General features: G+C 61.3%; 3 protein-coding genes across 4 annotated transcripts; 1 reads left to right on the top strand and 2 right to left on the bottom strand.

Moving 5' to 3' along the window:
- Positions 1-331: 331 nt before the first annotated feature.
- PNKD (PNKD metallo-beta-lactamase domain containing) lies at positions 332-2,868 on the bottom strand. The gene is made up of 3 exons (XM_041737088.1): positions 2,754-2,868; positions 1,849-2,017; positions 332-733 (listed from the first exon to the last, which is right to left on the bottom strand). Exons 1-3 carry the CDS (start codon positions 2,818-2,820, stop codon positions 541-543), a joined length of 429 nt encoding a protein of 142 aa, XP_041593022.1. The 5' UTR covers positions 2,821-2,868; the 3' UTR covers positions 332-540.
- Positions 2,869-3,184: 316 nt separating this feature from the next.
- LOC121480518 (angio associated migratory cell protein) lies at positions 3,185-8,065 on the top strand. Of its 2 annotated transcripts, none has more exons than XM_041737079.1 (11): positions 3,185-3,388; positions 3,796-3,951; positions 4,589-4,708; positions 5,214-5,353; positions 5,614-5,758; positions 6,052-6,135; positions 6,242-6,357; positions 6,494-6,597; positions 6,767-6,857; positions 7,011-7,165; positions 7,608-8,065. In XM_041737079.1, exons 1-11 carry the CDS (start codon positions 3,268-3,270, stop codon positions 7,681-7,683), a joined length of 1,308 nt encoding a protein of 435 aa, XP_041593013.1. In that variant the 5' UTR covers positions 3,185-3,267; the 3' UTR covers positions 7,684-8,065. The 2 variants fall into 2 exon arrangements, with proteins under 2 accessions (XP_041593013.1, XP_041593012.1); XM_041737078.1 differs by having other exon boundaries at positions 3,793-3,951.
- Positions 8,066-8,325: 260 nt separating this feature from the next.
- GPBAR1 (G protein-coupled bile acid receptor 1) lies at positions 8,326-11,577 on the bottom strand. Its single transcript, XM_041737080.1, has 2 exons — positions 11,157-11,577; positions 8,326-9,492 (listed from the first exon to the last, which is right to left on the bottom strand). Exons 1-2 carry the CDS (start codon positions 11,418-11,420, stop codon positions 8,464-8,466), a joined length of 1,293 nt encoding a protein of 430 aa, XP_041593014.1. The 5' UTR covers positions 11,421-11,577; the 3' UTR covers positions 8,326-8,463.
- Positions 11,578-14,729: the final 3,152 nt, after the last annotated feature.

The raw sequence follows: 14,729 nt of genomic DNA, 5'->3' as shown, positions 1-14,729 counted from the left end.
AAGGAAACTGAGGCCCCGAGGGGCTAAGACACTTGGACCGGACCAAGAGGAGTCCAGCTTTCTCCCCCTCACACTCTGAATGTCCTTTTTCAGGTTCTCTTTATTTTTTGTTAGAGGCTCAGTGGGACCCCACCCTCCTGGCCAGCAGCTCTGAAGGCTTGGTCCCCAGGGCCTAAGCCTAGGCCTGTTGTACTTAAGTCTCTGTAGTCTCCCCAACCATCCAGCCAGGAACACTGAGGGCTTCTGTGAGAGGGAGCACACGTGAGTAACCAACCCCTCCCTCTGCCCCTCCCGTCCCAAGGGACGCACAAGCCCACTCCTGGTTCCTTTCTGCTTGAAACACTGGATGACTTTATTTGCCTTTGGCTGGCTTCTGGGAAGGGGCAGGGCAGGGCAGGGCAGGGCAGGGGCCGGCAGCGGCCTGGGCTTCATGCGCCCTCTGGTGGACCTCACAGGCAAGGACCAGAATCCGGCCAAACCCAAAGGGTTTCACAGTCTGGAGGCCACAGTCAACAGTCTAGGGGAGGGCTGCAGTGTTCCTCAGGCTTGCACTCCCGGCCCAGCTTCAGGAGACGGGGCATGCTGGGAGGAGGCCCTGAATCTCTGGCTCTCATACTCGCCCGTGTTGGATGCCCGCATGTTCTGCCGAGCCTTCATCTGCTTCAAACGGTCCTTGTCCACTTCCCGCTTGGTGAGGATGAAGAGGAGGATACCACAGGGGAAGCCGATGGCCCTAGGGGTGGGGAGATGTGCATGGGGTTTGGGGAGGGGCCAAGCCTGAGCCAGAGTTGCTGGGGGAATCTCATTCCAGCTTCATCGATCGCACAAAAACTGCAATACCTCTTGTGTCTATGCAGCCTCCGCACTGGCTGCTGGAAGGCCCCAAGCAAACCAGGTCCTGCTGCTGCACTGCTTAAAACTCTGTAACAGCTCTCCGTCACTTCCTGGCCAAATCCAAACTCCTAGGCACAGCACAAAAGGCCCCGTGTGGTTGGTTTTCTGCCCACCTTTCCATTCCTGTCCCCTACAGCTTGACGCTCTGCTTGACATGAGCCCCCACAATCCCGCCGTGCCAACTATGCCAGATTCTCCAGATAGCCCACCCTCTTTCCCTCTCCAAGTGTCGGCAAAGGTTCCTTCTGCCTTAACCGCCCCATGTCGCTTCCCAGACCCCTGTTCTCCATCTGAGTAACCACTACTTGGGAGGCCTTTGGTGTGGGGGAGAGGGCATGGAGTCACAAGACCTGGCGAGGATCCCACCTCTGAACCTTAGTTCCCTCCTTTATGAAACGAGATGTAATTTTTCTCTTACATGTTTTCATCTTTTGGATTTAGGAGATGCAACATTTATCTCAGAAAAACTAAACATATTACACTGTAAAGTACAGGCACACCTCAGGTGTGGGGGAAAAAACTTAATTTCCCCCTCCTTTCCTTTTAATATTGATCAACGATACGTATTAAGATCAGAATCAGATCTAAGTAACGATACACTGAACACCTTCTAGATGCTCCTTATTCAACTAATACACTCTCTCTCACGTGACCTCAACGAAAGCTCAATTGCCTTTCACCCCAAGCTCCCAAAAGAGAGAATAAAGCCAGGGACCCAAATTCAAATCAGATTAGCTCAGCTTACTACTACACAGAAAACCCACTGTGTCTCCAATTCCACATACTTTCCCACCCCCCTTGCCTCATTCCTCCGAGAGTCCAATCCTCACTCCAAGCAGTTCCATCCCCACAACCTCGGATTCAACTCACCACCTGAAACTTGGAGAAGTTTCTGGGTCCCGCCCTCCCCTGTGCCACTCCCCGTTGGTGGGCAAAGAGTTAGTTAAAACTCACCAGGCTAGTCCCACAGCTTTCATGGGGTTCTTGCCCCTCTTTCTGGGGATGTATTCCAGCTCAGGGGATAGGGGCTCAGGCTCCTCCTTGCACTCTGGGGAGCTGTGGCTTTGCAGTGCCCGGGTCCTGCTCTGGGAGGCTTTGTTAGCTGTGGCTCCTGAAAGAATCCCTGTGGATGGAAGGAAGGAAGGAAGGTCAGTAAGAGGAGGAGAGCCCAGGGGAGGAAGGGGAGTGACTGCGGTTTGGAGTAACAAGTGCCAGGGAGAATCCAAAGGGAAATGGGAAAACTGCCATCGAGGTGGCACCTTTGAAAGCCACTTCCACGTCACTGCGGGCTCATCACCCCGGTGCCAGGACGGCGAGCTTCGTCGCTCTTCATCTGCTCGGACGACAGGAAGTGAAGGACTGCAGTGGGGCTCACATAAGACGTAGGAAGGGAATCGGAGAAAAGGTTTTCAAACTGCAGAACGTTAGCACTGGAGCTTAAAGGTAGTCTACTCCTTCCCCTCATTCTATAGAAGAGGAAACTGAAGCCCCGAGAGACGAGCTGCTTCGCCCAAGGTCAAACTGCCAATCATCCCGGGCCAGAACCCAAGCCTCCAGAAGCCCGGGGCTCTATCCTCTGCACTGCGGTGAGTGTGAGACACCTGGAGCGCGGGAGTCTAAAAGGCTTCCTCGGAGCTCCCTCTCGCAGCATGACCCTGCAGGTGTCGCGGAACTTGAGGGCAGGGGATGGGCTGGGTGACCTCCAGAGAGCATCTTTTTTTTAGCCCCCAGACTCTTTCTGATCCCGCAGAGAGGTGCGGGCAGGAACTGACAGCCATGACCTCCTGCTATCGCTGGTCGGGAGTATATAAAAAGGGGATCCCCTGCAGCCTTGCCCTCCCCGGGGTCCCTCTTCTTACCCCGGAGGACGCGGGCATTTCTCGCCCCCCGGCCCTTCAGCGCCGTAGCAGCTACCACCGCCGCCATGTTCAGATCCCACCCCCCTTCACCGCGCTCCCCGCCGGGAATTGTAGTTTGCGTAAGGGGCCTCCCCCGCTCCTTCCGTCCTGCCTACAGACCAGAAACTACATCTCCCAGAAGCCCGCGAGGGGACCCGGGAGAACTACTCTTCCCAGGAGACCCCGGAGGCGCGCACGCTCGCTTGTTTCCCTCCTGTTGGAGGCGGAGTCAGGCCGGGCGGAGTTTGGGTTCTCCCCGCCACGGCCCGCCCCCTTCTCCCAGCTCTGCCCCGTGATTGGTGGATCAGCCGGGTAGCCCCCTTCGCTATTGGGCTAGCGGCCGTCGCTCTTCCTGCCGGGGAGTCGCCTACGCCTACTTCCTCCCGGGAGGAGGGGCTCGAGTTCCGCGTCGTCGCGCAGAGCTGACTCTGGGAGGCGTTTGGGCCCAGAGAAGTGGATCGGCCGCTTGCGCCGCATGGAGTCCGAATCGGAGAGCGGGGCCGCTGCTGACACCCCCCCACTGGAGACCCTGAGCTTCCACGGTGATGAAGAGATTATCGAGGTGGTAGAGCTGGATCCTGGCCCGCCCGACCCGGGTGAGAACTGCCGCCGCTCGGGCCGCGGGACGGGAGGCGCTGCCCCGGCCCCTGACCCCTGCTTCTCCCCCCGGCCCCCTCCCCTCCGGTCGTTCCTGCCGCTCCCCGTCGCCCTTCCTCCCTGCCCTGCCCCCACACGTAGTTCCCAGGCCTGGCAGGGGTGGGGGTTCCCCTGACGCCTCCTCCGGCCCTTCCCCTCACACACCCCCTTCCCGTCATCCCCTCGGTCCTCCCTTCCCGCACGGTCCGGCCAGCCCCGGGTCCTCAACCTCGGCGTCCTCCGTCCCCAGTGCCCCCCCCCGCCGCTGCACCCCCTCCGTGTGACCTCAGCCGACCCTCTGGCTACACCCCAGCCTAAGCCTCTTCTGGCTGCCGAGCCCCGCCTTTTAACCCTCTCCCCAAAGCAGATGATCTGGCCCAGGAGATGGAAGACGTGGACTTCGAAGAAGAGGAAGAAGAGGAAGAGGGCAACGAGGAGGGCTGGGTTTTGGAACCCCAGGAAGGAGTGGTGGGCAGCATGGAGGGCCCGGACGACAGCGAAGTCACCTTCGCGCTGCACTCAGGTAGGTCTCTGCTAAACCCCGTGCACCTGCGCCGATGAACCTCAGACGCCTGCTGTGCCCGGAGCCTTCCCCGGGACAGGGAGAGGGCCCGGGAGGAGCTCACGCCCGATGGCCTGGGGGAGAGCTGGGCTGCTGGAGCCCGCCCAGGCACCCGGCGTCCCATCTGCTTTTGCTCCTTACAGATTTGTGGTCTTTGTCAGCGTCTCTAGGTCTTTGTTTCTTTTCAAGAAGTTACCTATCGTAAATTAGCGGTAGCAGCACTTTTTCTGAGCATATTTTGTATAATCTTCTCAAATACTGGTGCGTAATAAGGCAAGTGACAGGGTGCCCTCACTCCGTGCTCAGCCCGGTGGCAGCCCCGGCTGAGCCTGTAAGCCCTGCACGTGTCCACTGCTCTGGTCTGAGCGTCAGTCTGGGGTGGTGAAGGCTGCAGCCCTGCAGAAGGACTCGGAGCTTGGCAAGCGTAGGGAGGGATTTCTCCAACAACCTGATGCTTGAAACTTAGAAGAACTTGGACGCACCCTTCTTTTCTGGAGGAAAGACATGGTGCTCTGGGTGGAGGCGGGTGGGCTTCCCGAAGGACAGGACCCTGGGTGGCAGCCCTGTCCGCTCACTCATGGACTCTCTCTTGGGACAGCGTCTGTGTTTTGTGTGAGCCTGGACCCCAAGACCAACACGTTGGCTGTGACGGGGGGTGAAGATGACAAAGCTTTCGTGTGGAGGCTCAGCGATGGGGAGCTGCTCTTTGAGTGTGCAGGTGAGGGGGCGCGGCTGAGGTCCTGTTCTCCTGGAGGTCTTAGGGGGCTAGCCTGCTGTGCTCATGCCTCCAGCAGCTACTTACTGATCTCCGTCCTGTGCTGGACCTGAGGACCTCAAAGCAGATGATCTAGTCTGTTTTGGGTGCTGGGGAGGGAGCTGGTAGTGGCCAAAGGAGTCTGGGCAGGGTCTGCGAGGAGGTAGCACTGGCTTAGGCAGAAAGGGGGAGCAGGTATTTGGGGCAGAGGCGTGGAGTGGACAGAGTGGGGAGGATGTAAGCCTGAGCAAGGCACGGTTGAGTGGGAGGCTAGCATTGCCAGCCCTAGGGAGGCCTGGGGGTATTGGCGCCTGGCACGGGCAGTGACCCGAGTCACCTGTTACGGTGGGAACACCCCCCCTCTTTCCTTCCCAGCTGGTCCTTCCTGGGGGCTGGACGCCTGGGTCATGTGTCGCCAGCACCAGGTATCCTGACGTTATCCTCTCTTTCTACCTACTTTGCTTTGCAGGCCATAAAGACTCTGTTACTTGTGCTGGTTTCAGCCACGACTCTACCCTAGTGGCCACCGGGGACATGAGTGGCCTCTTGAAAGTGTGGCAGGTGGACACCAAGGAGGAAGTGTGGTCCTTTGAAGCAGGGGACCTGGAGGTGAGATCGTCAGAGTGGTGTTTGGCTGTGTGGGGCCTTGGGTGGGAGGTGAGGGCTTGGGGGTCCGGTGTCACCTGTCCCGGACCCAGCCAGCTCTGAGCCAGTGCGCTCTCAGGTTGCAGCAAGGGTGTCTACTCCGTTTCCCGTCCAGGCCCCGCTGACCTCAGCAGCAAGGACAGCTTGGGTGGAGCTTAGGGGACAGGCTCCTAGGCGGGATGGGGTGACAGGCGCCTCCCTGCTGACCCTTCCTTTCTGCCCAGTGGATGGAGTGGCACCCTCGGGCACCTGTCCTCCTGGCGGGCACCGCTGATGGCAACACTTGGATGTGGAAGGTCCCAAATGGTGACTGCAAGACCTTCCAAGGCCCCAACTGCCCAGCTACCTGTGGCCGCGTCCTCCCTGATGGTGAGGGCAGCTCTCCGTACGTCCTTCCCTGGGTGTACAGAGGTTGGCTCCAGGTGTACTCACCTTCCTGGGCTCCCTCCGGGTCCTGGCCAGCCAGCTCCGAGGTCTGCCATCCGGAGTGTGGACCCAGGCCCCAGAGCAGACCACGTCCCCTCTCCGGCCTGGACTGCACACTCTTCCTTCCATGGGGCAGGGTCTGCTCCCTTACTTTCCTGTCTCCCCACCCCCTGCATTCCCTTGCTGGGTGTGCCTGAGGGTGCCATCTGACCTCCTCTGTACCTGTGGCCCTTCAGGGAAGAGAGCTGTGGTCGGCTATGAAGATGGCACCATCAGGATCTGGGACCTGAAGCAGGGAAGTCCGATCCACGTACTAAAAGGTCTCTAAGGCAGGGGAAGGGTTCGCTGGGGGTGTTTGTGCGGGAGACCTGGGGCAGGACTCGGGAACTGGGGGGCAGCCTGACCTAGCTGTCTGCCCCCTCCTAGGGACCGAGGGTCACCAGGGCCCTCTGACCTGTGTCGCCACCAACCAGGACGGCAGCCTGATCCTCACTGGCTCCGTGGACTGCCAGGCCCAGCTGGTCAGTGCCACCACTGGCAAGGTGAGTGCGACCTGCAGCCTGTCGCTGGAGCCTCTGCTGCCCACGTCCCCTCTGCCTCTCCCATTGCCTTGCCGCCCTCCCGTCAGCCCTCCTGTCAGCCCTCCTCCCATTCCGATTCTCCCCCCGTGGTTTACAGGTGGTGGGTGTGTTCAGACCCGAGACCGTGGCCTCCCAGCCCAACGTGGGAGAGGGGGAGGAGAGCGAGTCCAACTCCGTGGAGTCTTTGGGCTTCTGCAGCGTGTGAGTGTGAGAGTGAGAAGGGCCAGGGCCTGGGCCTGGAGATGAGGACAGCTGTGGAGAAGAGGGTGGGACGAGGGGCGCCTGGGCCGGGGAGCCAGGGAGGAGTGCAGGGTGCGTGAGCTCACGTCCCTCCACGAGCCTTTCTTTAGTGGTGCTCCTCTCTGCCCAGGATGCCTCTGGCAGCTGTTGGCTACCTGGATGGGACCTTGGCCATCTATGACCTGTCTACGCAGACCCTTAGGCATCAGTGTCAGCACCAGGTACAGGCAGCCTGGAGCTCTGGCGGGGCCTCTCTGTCGCCCGCCCCCTCCTCCCCTCCCTCCTCCCCTCCCTCTGTCCCTGAGAGTCTGGGGAGGGTGCCTGTCAGCTTCCCCGGCCCTGACGCCCTCCTTCTCTTTGGCACCCGGGTGTAGTCGGGCATTGTGCAGCTGCTGTGGGAGGCAGGCACCGCCGTGGTTTACACTTGCAGCCTGGACGGCATCGTGCGCCTCTGGGACGCCCGCACCGGCCGCTTGCTTACCGACTACCGGGGCCACACGGCCGAGATCCTGGACTTTGCCCTCAGCAAGTATGTGAATTGGGCCGGGGCCACAGCCCCTGTGTGATTGGGAGGTGGGACCAGCACGCGGGGGCCATGGAGTCCTTGGGCCGTGGGAGGGGATTCCTCAGGGAAGCTGGACCCCAAGGCCTGGTGGCGGCCCGCGAGACAGACGCACTGGGAAGCCCGAGGGAGTTGCGACTTCTGGTTGACAGGGACCCGCCTGGGCTCTCCCATCTCAGTTCAGGGCTGAGGGGCTGGGACTGTCCCCCATGCGGTGGCTCTCCTCTGATCCCCTTAGTGGTTGCTGACTCTAAGCGTGTTCCCTCCACGTGGCACATTGGCCCGGTGCCAGGCACTGGGGATCTGGAATCGAGGCTGCACTGGAGGTGGCCACCCGAGGGCCCTGGGTGGTGGGCTTGGGCCGGGCCCCGGGCCCTCGGTCCCGCCGACCCGCACTTTCTGTCCACAGAGATGCCTCCCTGGTGGTGACCACGTCAGGAGACCACAAAGCAAAAGTATTTTGTGTGCAGAGACCTGACCGCTAACGGCTGCAGCCTCTGCTTTGGTGTTGAGGGGTGAAGGGAGACCCCACCAGCAGAGGCGGTAGGGCACGGGGAGGAGGAGGGGGCCGCGGACTGCGTTCCAACCCCTTCAACCGACTTGCCCCCTCCGTCCCTTCTCTTAAGAGACCCACCCCTTGGCCCCCCACCCCACCCTCGCCCAGACCTGCGGGTCCCTCAGAGGGGGGTCAGGCCTCTTTCTCTTTCACCTTCATTTGCTGGCGTGAGCTGCGGGGGTGTGTGTTTGTATGTGGGGAGTAGGTCTTTGAGGTTCCCGTTCTTTCCCTTCCCAAGTCTCTGGGGGTGGAAAGGAGGAAGAGATATTAGTTACAGATTTTAAAAATGTAAATAAAATATACTTCCCAGAGACCGTGTGTGTGGATCTTGTGGCCTCTGGGCAGGAGGAACCGGTGAGGGGCACGTCAGGGTGAGGCTCCTGGCAAAATCTGCTCATTTTCGAGGTACCTTAGCTCACCGCCTAGGGTGGTGTCTCGTTCCCCCCCCCCCCCCCCCCAGTCAGTTCTGAGGGAGTCGGGATCTCTGCAGGTGCGTGTCTGGCTCTAGTTTCTTTCCGCCGGTGTCCCTCCTGCCTCCTGCTCAGGGATGCGGAATGAGATAACCAGGAACTGGGCCCGATGGGTTTATTGGGTCAGGGTGGAGTCGGATAAGGGCAGGGCTTCTGATCCAGAGGCGTGGGGATGAGGAGGCCAGCTTGGTGGCCGAGATGGACAGATGGTTCTGGCAGGAGCTAGCAGAGGCCTGCCCCTAGTTCAAGTCGAGGTCCACGCTGCTTTGGCTGCCGGTGTGGTAGGCGCTGCCTGGGCCCGGCCCGCCCCGGGGGGCTCTTCCCTGCAGCCCCTGCAGCCACCTTCGGGCGGCCGCCCTCCAGGGGGCCGTGTAGCGCTGGTCCCCCAGCCCCATGGCCACAGGCACGGCCGCCGCGCTGGCGCTGCCCAGTGACATGAGGGACAGCAGGGTCCCTGGGCCCAGCGGCGGGCGCTGCTCATAGGCCAGGACCGAGAGGAGCAGGGTGGCCACGTAGGGCCCCCAGCACAGCCCGAAGAGCAGCGTGGCCCCGGCCTGCGCCTTCGCCTGCCTCCAGGTAAGGGCCCGGGCCAGGGCCGAGGGGGCGCCGCGACACACGGCCCGCTCCAGCCGCCGGATGTCCTGTAGCTGACGGTGCGCCACGGCCAGCACGCGGGCCGAGAGCAGGGCGGCGGCCCCCACGGCGGGCAGCAGGAGCCCGTAGACTTCCAGGTAGAGGTAGGGGGCCGGGAAGACGGCCTGGGAGCTGCAGTTGGCGCCGGGCGCCCAGTGGTTCCAGCCCAGCGCGGGCAGGCTGGCGAAGAGCAGGGGCCCGGCCCAGGTGAGCAGCAGGGCCAGCCGCGGGCTCCCGCGGGGCTGGAGGGGCCGCAGCACGGCCACGTAGCGCTCGCCGTGCACCAGCAGGAGGTTGGCGAGCAGGGAGAGGAAGGAGAAGTTGGGCGCCAGGTAGAGGAAGAGGCAGGACCAGTAGCCCCGGCGGCTCTGGCTCCAGAGGCCGGGCAGCGCGGGCAGCGCCAGCCCCGTGAGCAGCCCGGCCAGCAGCAGGCTCAGGAAGAAGCAGCCGGCGGGCGGGCGGCGCAGGTGCCGGTCCCTGGCGATGCCCAAGGCCAGGAGCAGGTTGGCAGCGACGATGAGGCTGGCCAGGGCCAGGGAGAGCCCCAAGGCCCCCGCGGGAACGGGGCTGGGCTCCTCCCTGGTGCTGTTGGGTGTCATCGGGACGGGGGAGGCCTGGGGCCGCGGCCGGCGAGCCTGGGTGAAAGACGGGCGGCCGGGATCAGCCGGGATCAGCCGGGATCAGCCGGGGTGCGCGTCGTCCGCGGGTTGCACACCAGCCGCCGCCCGGCCTTATCTGGCTTGCGGATGCGGCCGGTTACAGTTTGCATAAAAATTCACGATTTGGGGCTTCTCTTAAAAGTCACATCCAGCCAGCAAGTCTGTCCTGCGTGGTAGCAACTGTTGGGCGCCGAGCGCGCGGGCTGTGTCCACCCGGTGTCCCCGTCCCCGCCCTGCCGCGCCGGCCCTTGCTATTACCTGTCCCCGTCCCACCCGCTCCCGGCAGCTGTGCTGAGGCCTCTGTTGAGACTGCAGGGCCGCCCCACGGGGCCCCAAAGCCCCAGAGCGTCTTGTCCGGCGGCCTCCACCAGCCGAGGCCTCTAAGTCGGCTGAAAGGGAGGACGGGGCCTGGCGGGTGTGTCCTGGTCTTCCAGCCAGGCCAGCACGTGAGGGGCTCCTTCAGGTTGGGCTGGGGCCAGTGCTAGGGGTGGCCGCTGTGACGGAGAGGGGTCCCCATCCTCAGGCGCTCGCAGCCTGGCTGGCACCGGGGCTTTAGGGATGGACCCGGAGGGGTGGGCAGGGCAGGCGGGAGGCAGAGGCAAAGGCAGGGCTTGCTCAACGCCTGAGTTAGTGACAGGCCAGGGCCAGGGTGGCAGCAGCAAGTGGGGGACCCTGTCCCCTGAGCTCCTCGCCTCTCTCCCCCGCCTCACAGGTTACAGCCCAGTGAGCAGCCTCCGGGTAGGACTTCCAGCCCATAAACTTGACTCCTCCTCACCACACTAGCAACAGGGCCCTTCCTGGGAACTGGAGGCAGAGGGGAGTCACTGGGGAGGATGAAGGTGCCAGCAGGAAGGGGGACAGTCCCCACACCCCGGGGCGCTGGGCTGAGCCCAGAGCGGACGCAGGAGGAGCTGCCGTTCCGTGACTCTGATCGGGGCCTGTCCTTCCCTTTCTTGGTTCTGTGTCCTCAGGCCCCTCAGACACCCTGGCCCCAGGGCCACGCCATGCGGAGGGGGGGGGTCCCAGCCCCAGGGGGAATCTCCTGCTGCTGTCAGCAGGGGAGCAGCCGCCGTTGCCAGGGTTAAAGTCAATAAGGAATGGATTCCTGCCTGCCCCCACCTCCTCACCCCGGATCCGAGGGCATCACCGCCACCCTGAGCTGCCACCCCGAGCCCCGGAGACGCAGGCTGACCCCTTCTCTTCCCAGACCCCTCCTCCCCCCAACTCTGGGCCCGCCAAGCCCCGCCAGGCTGCCTCCTCCCTTCCCCTCCCCGCAGCCCGGTTCCTCTTCCTCAACGTCCCCCACTCCTCACCCCTGCGCTCTCCCCAGGACCTCCTTCCCTGTCTAGCAGGCCCTTTGGTTTCTGTTCCTTCGTCCCCGCGCCACGAACTCTGTTAAGCCCCGGGAGACCTCGGGGGCTGTTAGTCAAAGCTGGACTCTGGGGTCACGGGCTGGAGCTCCCAGCACTCAGCCTGGAGGGCGTCCTCACCCCTCCTCCCCCGGAGCAGCAAGGGGGCGGGGTGGCCCCAGGGCCCCCTTCCCACCAGGAGGCTCCGCGGCTTGGACTGGGTGCGGCGCTCTCCAGGGTCCCTCCAGGGTCCGGGGCTGCGGTCTCCAGGTGAGGCTAAGTGCTACTCACATGCTGGGGCAGGTGTCGCTGGGCGGGCCTGGGCCTTGCTCCTCGCGTCAGGGACTGGCTGCGGGCAGGCGGGCAGGCGGGCAGGGCTTCAGGCGCGGTCTGCTGTGCCTCGGACCGCGGGGCCCCGGGCTGCCTGCTGCCCAGGCTCTGCCCCCGCCTGGGTTCTGGAGGGACGGAGCTGGGGCTGGTGGGGCTCGGCCTGGCCCCGCCTCTGGGGGTGGGACCTGGCACACCCTGAGCCGCGGGGACAGGAGGCCTTCCCATCCCTGTCCAGTGCCCCTTCCCCGGCCGCCGGCTGCAGCTCGCCACCAAGGCGGCGGATCCCCTACGTCAGGTCACCCAACTTGGAGCCGGTCACCGGCCACCAGCCTAGCTAGTCTGAGAATTGCTTTCCAGTCAATGAGTAATCATGGTTTCGTCTACCCCGCTCCACTTCCCATCTGAGCTAATACATTTACATTTTATGAGACTTGAACCCCCGAGTGGCCGGCCGGCTGACAGCACGTCCCGGACCGTGCACTGCAGAGTCGTGTCTGATGGCGGCAGTGGCGGGGTTGTTTGGAGCTTGCGGATCTTCCCCATCCTTGTCACCTGGTGGGCCTTTCAGCTTAGAAAGCCAACCTTGCCTTCTAGAACCTGGGGTCATCCTGCACTTTTCTCGATGACTTTGAGTCAAGTTCTGAGCTATGAGGTTGAAATGGCTCTGGGGGGTGTGGCATTGGGCCGGCTACCCTCAATTTTCCCACCTGTAAAACGGGAACAAGTACACCTACCTCTCTGGGCTGTTGGGGACTATCATGGAGTAACAGTGACTGCATATATTCTGGTGCCGGACACTTGATCGGGTGGGGGGGAGGTGTTGGTTCTCAACAAATGATTCATTTCCTTCCCCTCCGTGGTGGTAAGAGGCGCGAGTCAGTATTGGGACCAGAAGGCCTGGATTTGAATCTTAGAATTCCAGCTGGGATTTTTTTTTTTAAGCTGTGTGAACTTGGGCAAGTTACTGAAGTTCTCTTGCCTTTGCGTCTTCATCTGTAGGATGGGGCTTATGTTGCACTCACCTATGGTGAGACTAACGGAGCTAATGCGTGATGAGGACTTGGATGAGCAAGCACTAGGCACAAAGGCACTCCATGAAAGGCAGCCGTCATTACCATTTTTAGGATTCCTGCCCTTCTCTGCATGTCACTTCCCTCCAGCCACCTGTCCAGTCCAAGAGAGAGAACTCTAGGGAAAGGCAGATAGAGAGCTCATGGAAAAGCAAGAGGAGAATGGGCACTTCTGCTCCATGGGGATGCTGAGGAAAGTAGGTACAGGAGAGGAAGGGCAAGTAAGTTCAGGCGAGGCAGCCAGGAGGTGTGATGCTCTAATTTTCGCTTGTACCTCGCGAGGCCTTGGGGTGCTGGAAAGAAGCCGGCTGAAGTGGGAGGGAGCAGGTTGGAACTGCAGCAAGAAAGCTGGAGATGAGACACAAGGAAAGACTTCCCTGCTCAGGAGCACAGGCAGACAGAGCCAGGGGACTTTTGTGCCCTTGGCAGGGGGGCGGGAGACCCAGGTGGAGGGTGGAGGTCCCAGGGGTCTAGCTCCACCCATCCTGCAGTGGCCAGGGGGCCTGGGGAGGCAGGACTTCTGTTGGGACAGGAGGGGAGAGGAGGAAAGCATCCAGCCCCAAGCCCATCCTCAAGCGGGCAGCCGGCCCTCCGACCCACGCTATCTGGCGGCACAAGTCAGAGGCTCTGGGAGAGTTCAGCCTGGGGCCCGGACAGAAGTGGGTGTGGGGCCCCTCAGATGCTCACTGCCAGGAATAAACAGACCTCCTTCTGTTCCCAGCCCTCGCCTCCTCCCTACGGGATCCAGGATGTCTGTGTTTCTTCTTCGCTGCTTTGTCTAAACACTGTGTGTGGGATGACGTATGAAGGGGCCGGGAAGCCTGGGTCCTGTCTCTTCCTCACTGGACCATCCAGGCCTTCTCGGCTCCATCAACCTCTGGCACGGACTCATCCCTGGCCTTCTCCTCTTGCCCACAGGAGGGCTCTGGCGCCGGCAGTTTCCAGACGCTCCATGTCAGATGCAGGCTGGAGAGCCCCCTCCGTGGCCCCCATTCTCCTCTCCTCAGGCAGAGCCTCTATCGGGGCTCAACCCTGCCAGAGCATCCTCCTGGCCTTCGTTCACTGCTCATTCCATTCTCTGGGATATTTGAAGCTCTTTGCTGACCTTGGGGGCCCAGGACTGGGTGGGTGTGGTATGCAGGGGCTGGGGTACGGGTACGGGGAACGGGATGAATGGAGGCAAGGAGGCTCGAGGCTTTCTGGACCCTGGCTGGCCTCCAGGAGCCGCTGTCAAAACTCTTCAGTCTCCATAGGCAAGAGCAGACAAGCCCTTGGGAGCCTCTGGGGGACTCTGGGCACAATCCTGGCCAGGAACTTGGCTTCAGGAAGCCTGGAGTCCGGTCTATGGGCCGAAGAAACCCGGTCCTCCCTGTTGGTGCTTAACCAGATTCTCTACGGCCCCCTCAGAGGCACACTGCACTACTTTTAGCAATCCCCAGAAGGGGTAGCATTGCTTGAACTCAAAACAGCCCCCAGAGCAGATGTAGGCTTGGGTCTTTGGCCTCAGGAGCTTTTAGGACGAGGGTCTTCACACCACTGAGACTGAAGGAAACTGCAATGGCAACTACCAAATACTGGCTCCCCAGGAGGCGGCTGCTGCAGCAGCCAGCACTTCCTTTTCCAGGTTTGCCAGCCACCAGAAGCAGGTGACAAGGGGCTGCCCCATCAACACCAGCACTCCCCAGTACACGTTTGTTGGGATGGGCACTTAGCTACTAAGTCCTGAGCTAAGAGCCCATTTCAGTGGAATCCAGGTGACTCAATGACCTGTGGCTTTCAGACTGGACTCACAGCAAAAAGGCATTTCATAATCCAATCAAGATGTATGTACAAAACTAAAACACATTCCCAAATCAATACTTACCCTTGAGAAGTGTGATGTATACTGATCTATACTATCCCATTAAAAAAAAAAAAAAAAAAAAGCTGGGGCACGTGGGTGGCTCAGTTGGTTAATTGTCTGCCTTCCACTCAGGTCATGATCTCGGGGTCCTGAGATTGAGCCCCTGTTCAGCAAGGAGCCTGCCTCTCCCTTTATCCACCCCCACTACCCTGTTCGTGCTCTCAAAAAATAAGATCTTAAAAAGGCCAGTGATGAAGTTACACAGTGACAGACACAGAAATACACCACACACACACACACACACACACCCGCGCGTGCGCGCGGGCGAGTCAGGCCTGGACCACAACATGGTCTGGCTAAGACGTTGTACTACAGTCATTCGAGATGCTACCACTGGGGGGAGCTGGGTGAAGAGCACACAGAATTTCTATATTATTTCTTATAACTGCATATAAATCTCCAGTGATCTCATAACGGTTTAGGAAATAAAAACGTGGGCAGCCCCGGTGGCGCAGCGGTTTAGCGCCGCCTGCAGCCTGGGGTGTGATCCTCGAGACCCGGGTTCGAGTCCCACATCGGGCTTCCTGCATGGAGCCTGCTTCTCCCTCCACCTGTGTCTCT

Source organism: Vulpes lagopus, chromosome 22, assembly GCF_018345385.1.
Source record: "Vulpes lagopus strain Blue_001 chromosome 22, ASM1834538v1, whole genome shotgun sequence".
In the NCBI taxonomy this organism is placed as follows: domain Eukaryota; kingdom Metazoa; phylum Chordata; class Mammalia; order Carnivora; family Canidae; genus Vulpes; species Vulpes lagopus.
This window is presented reverse-complemented; position numbering and strand designations above follow the sequence as displayed.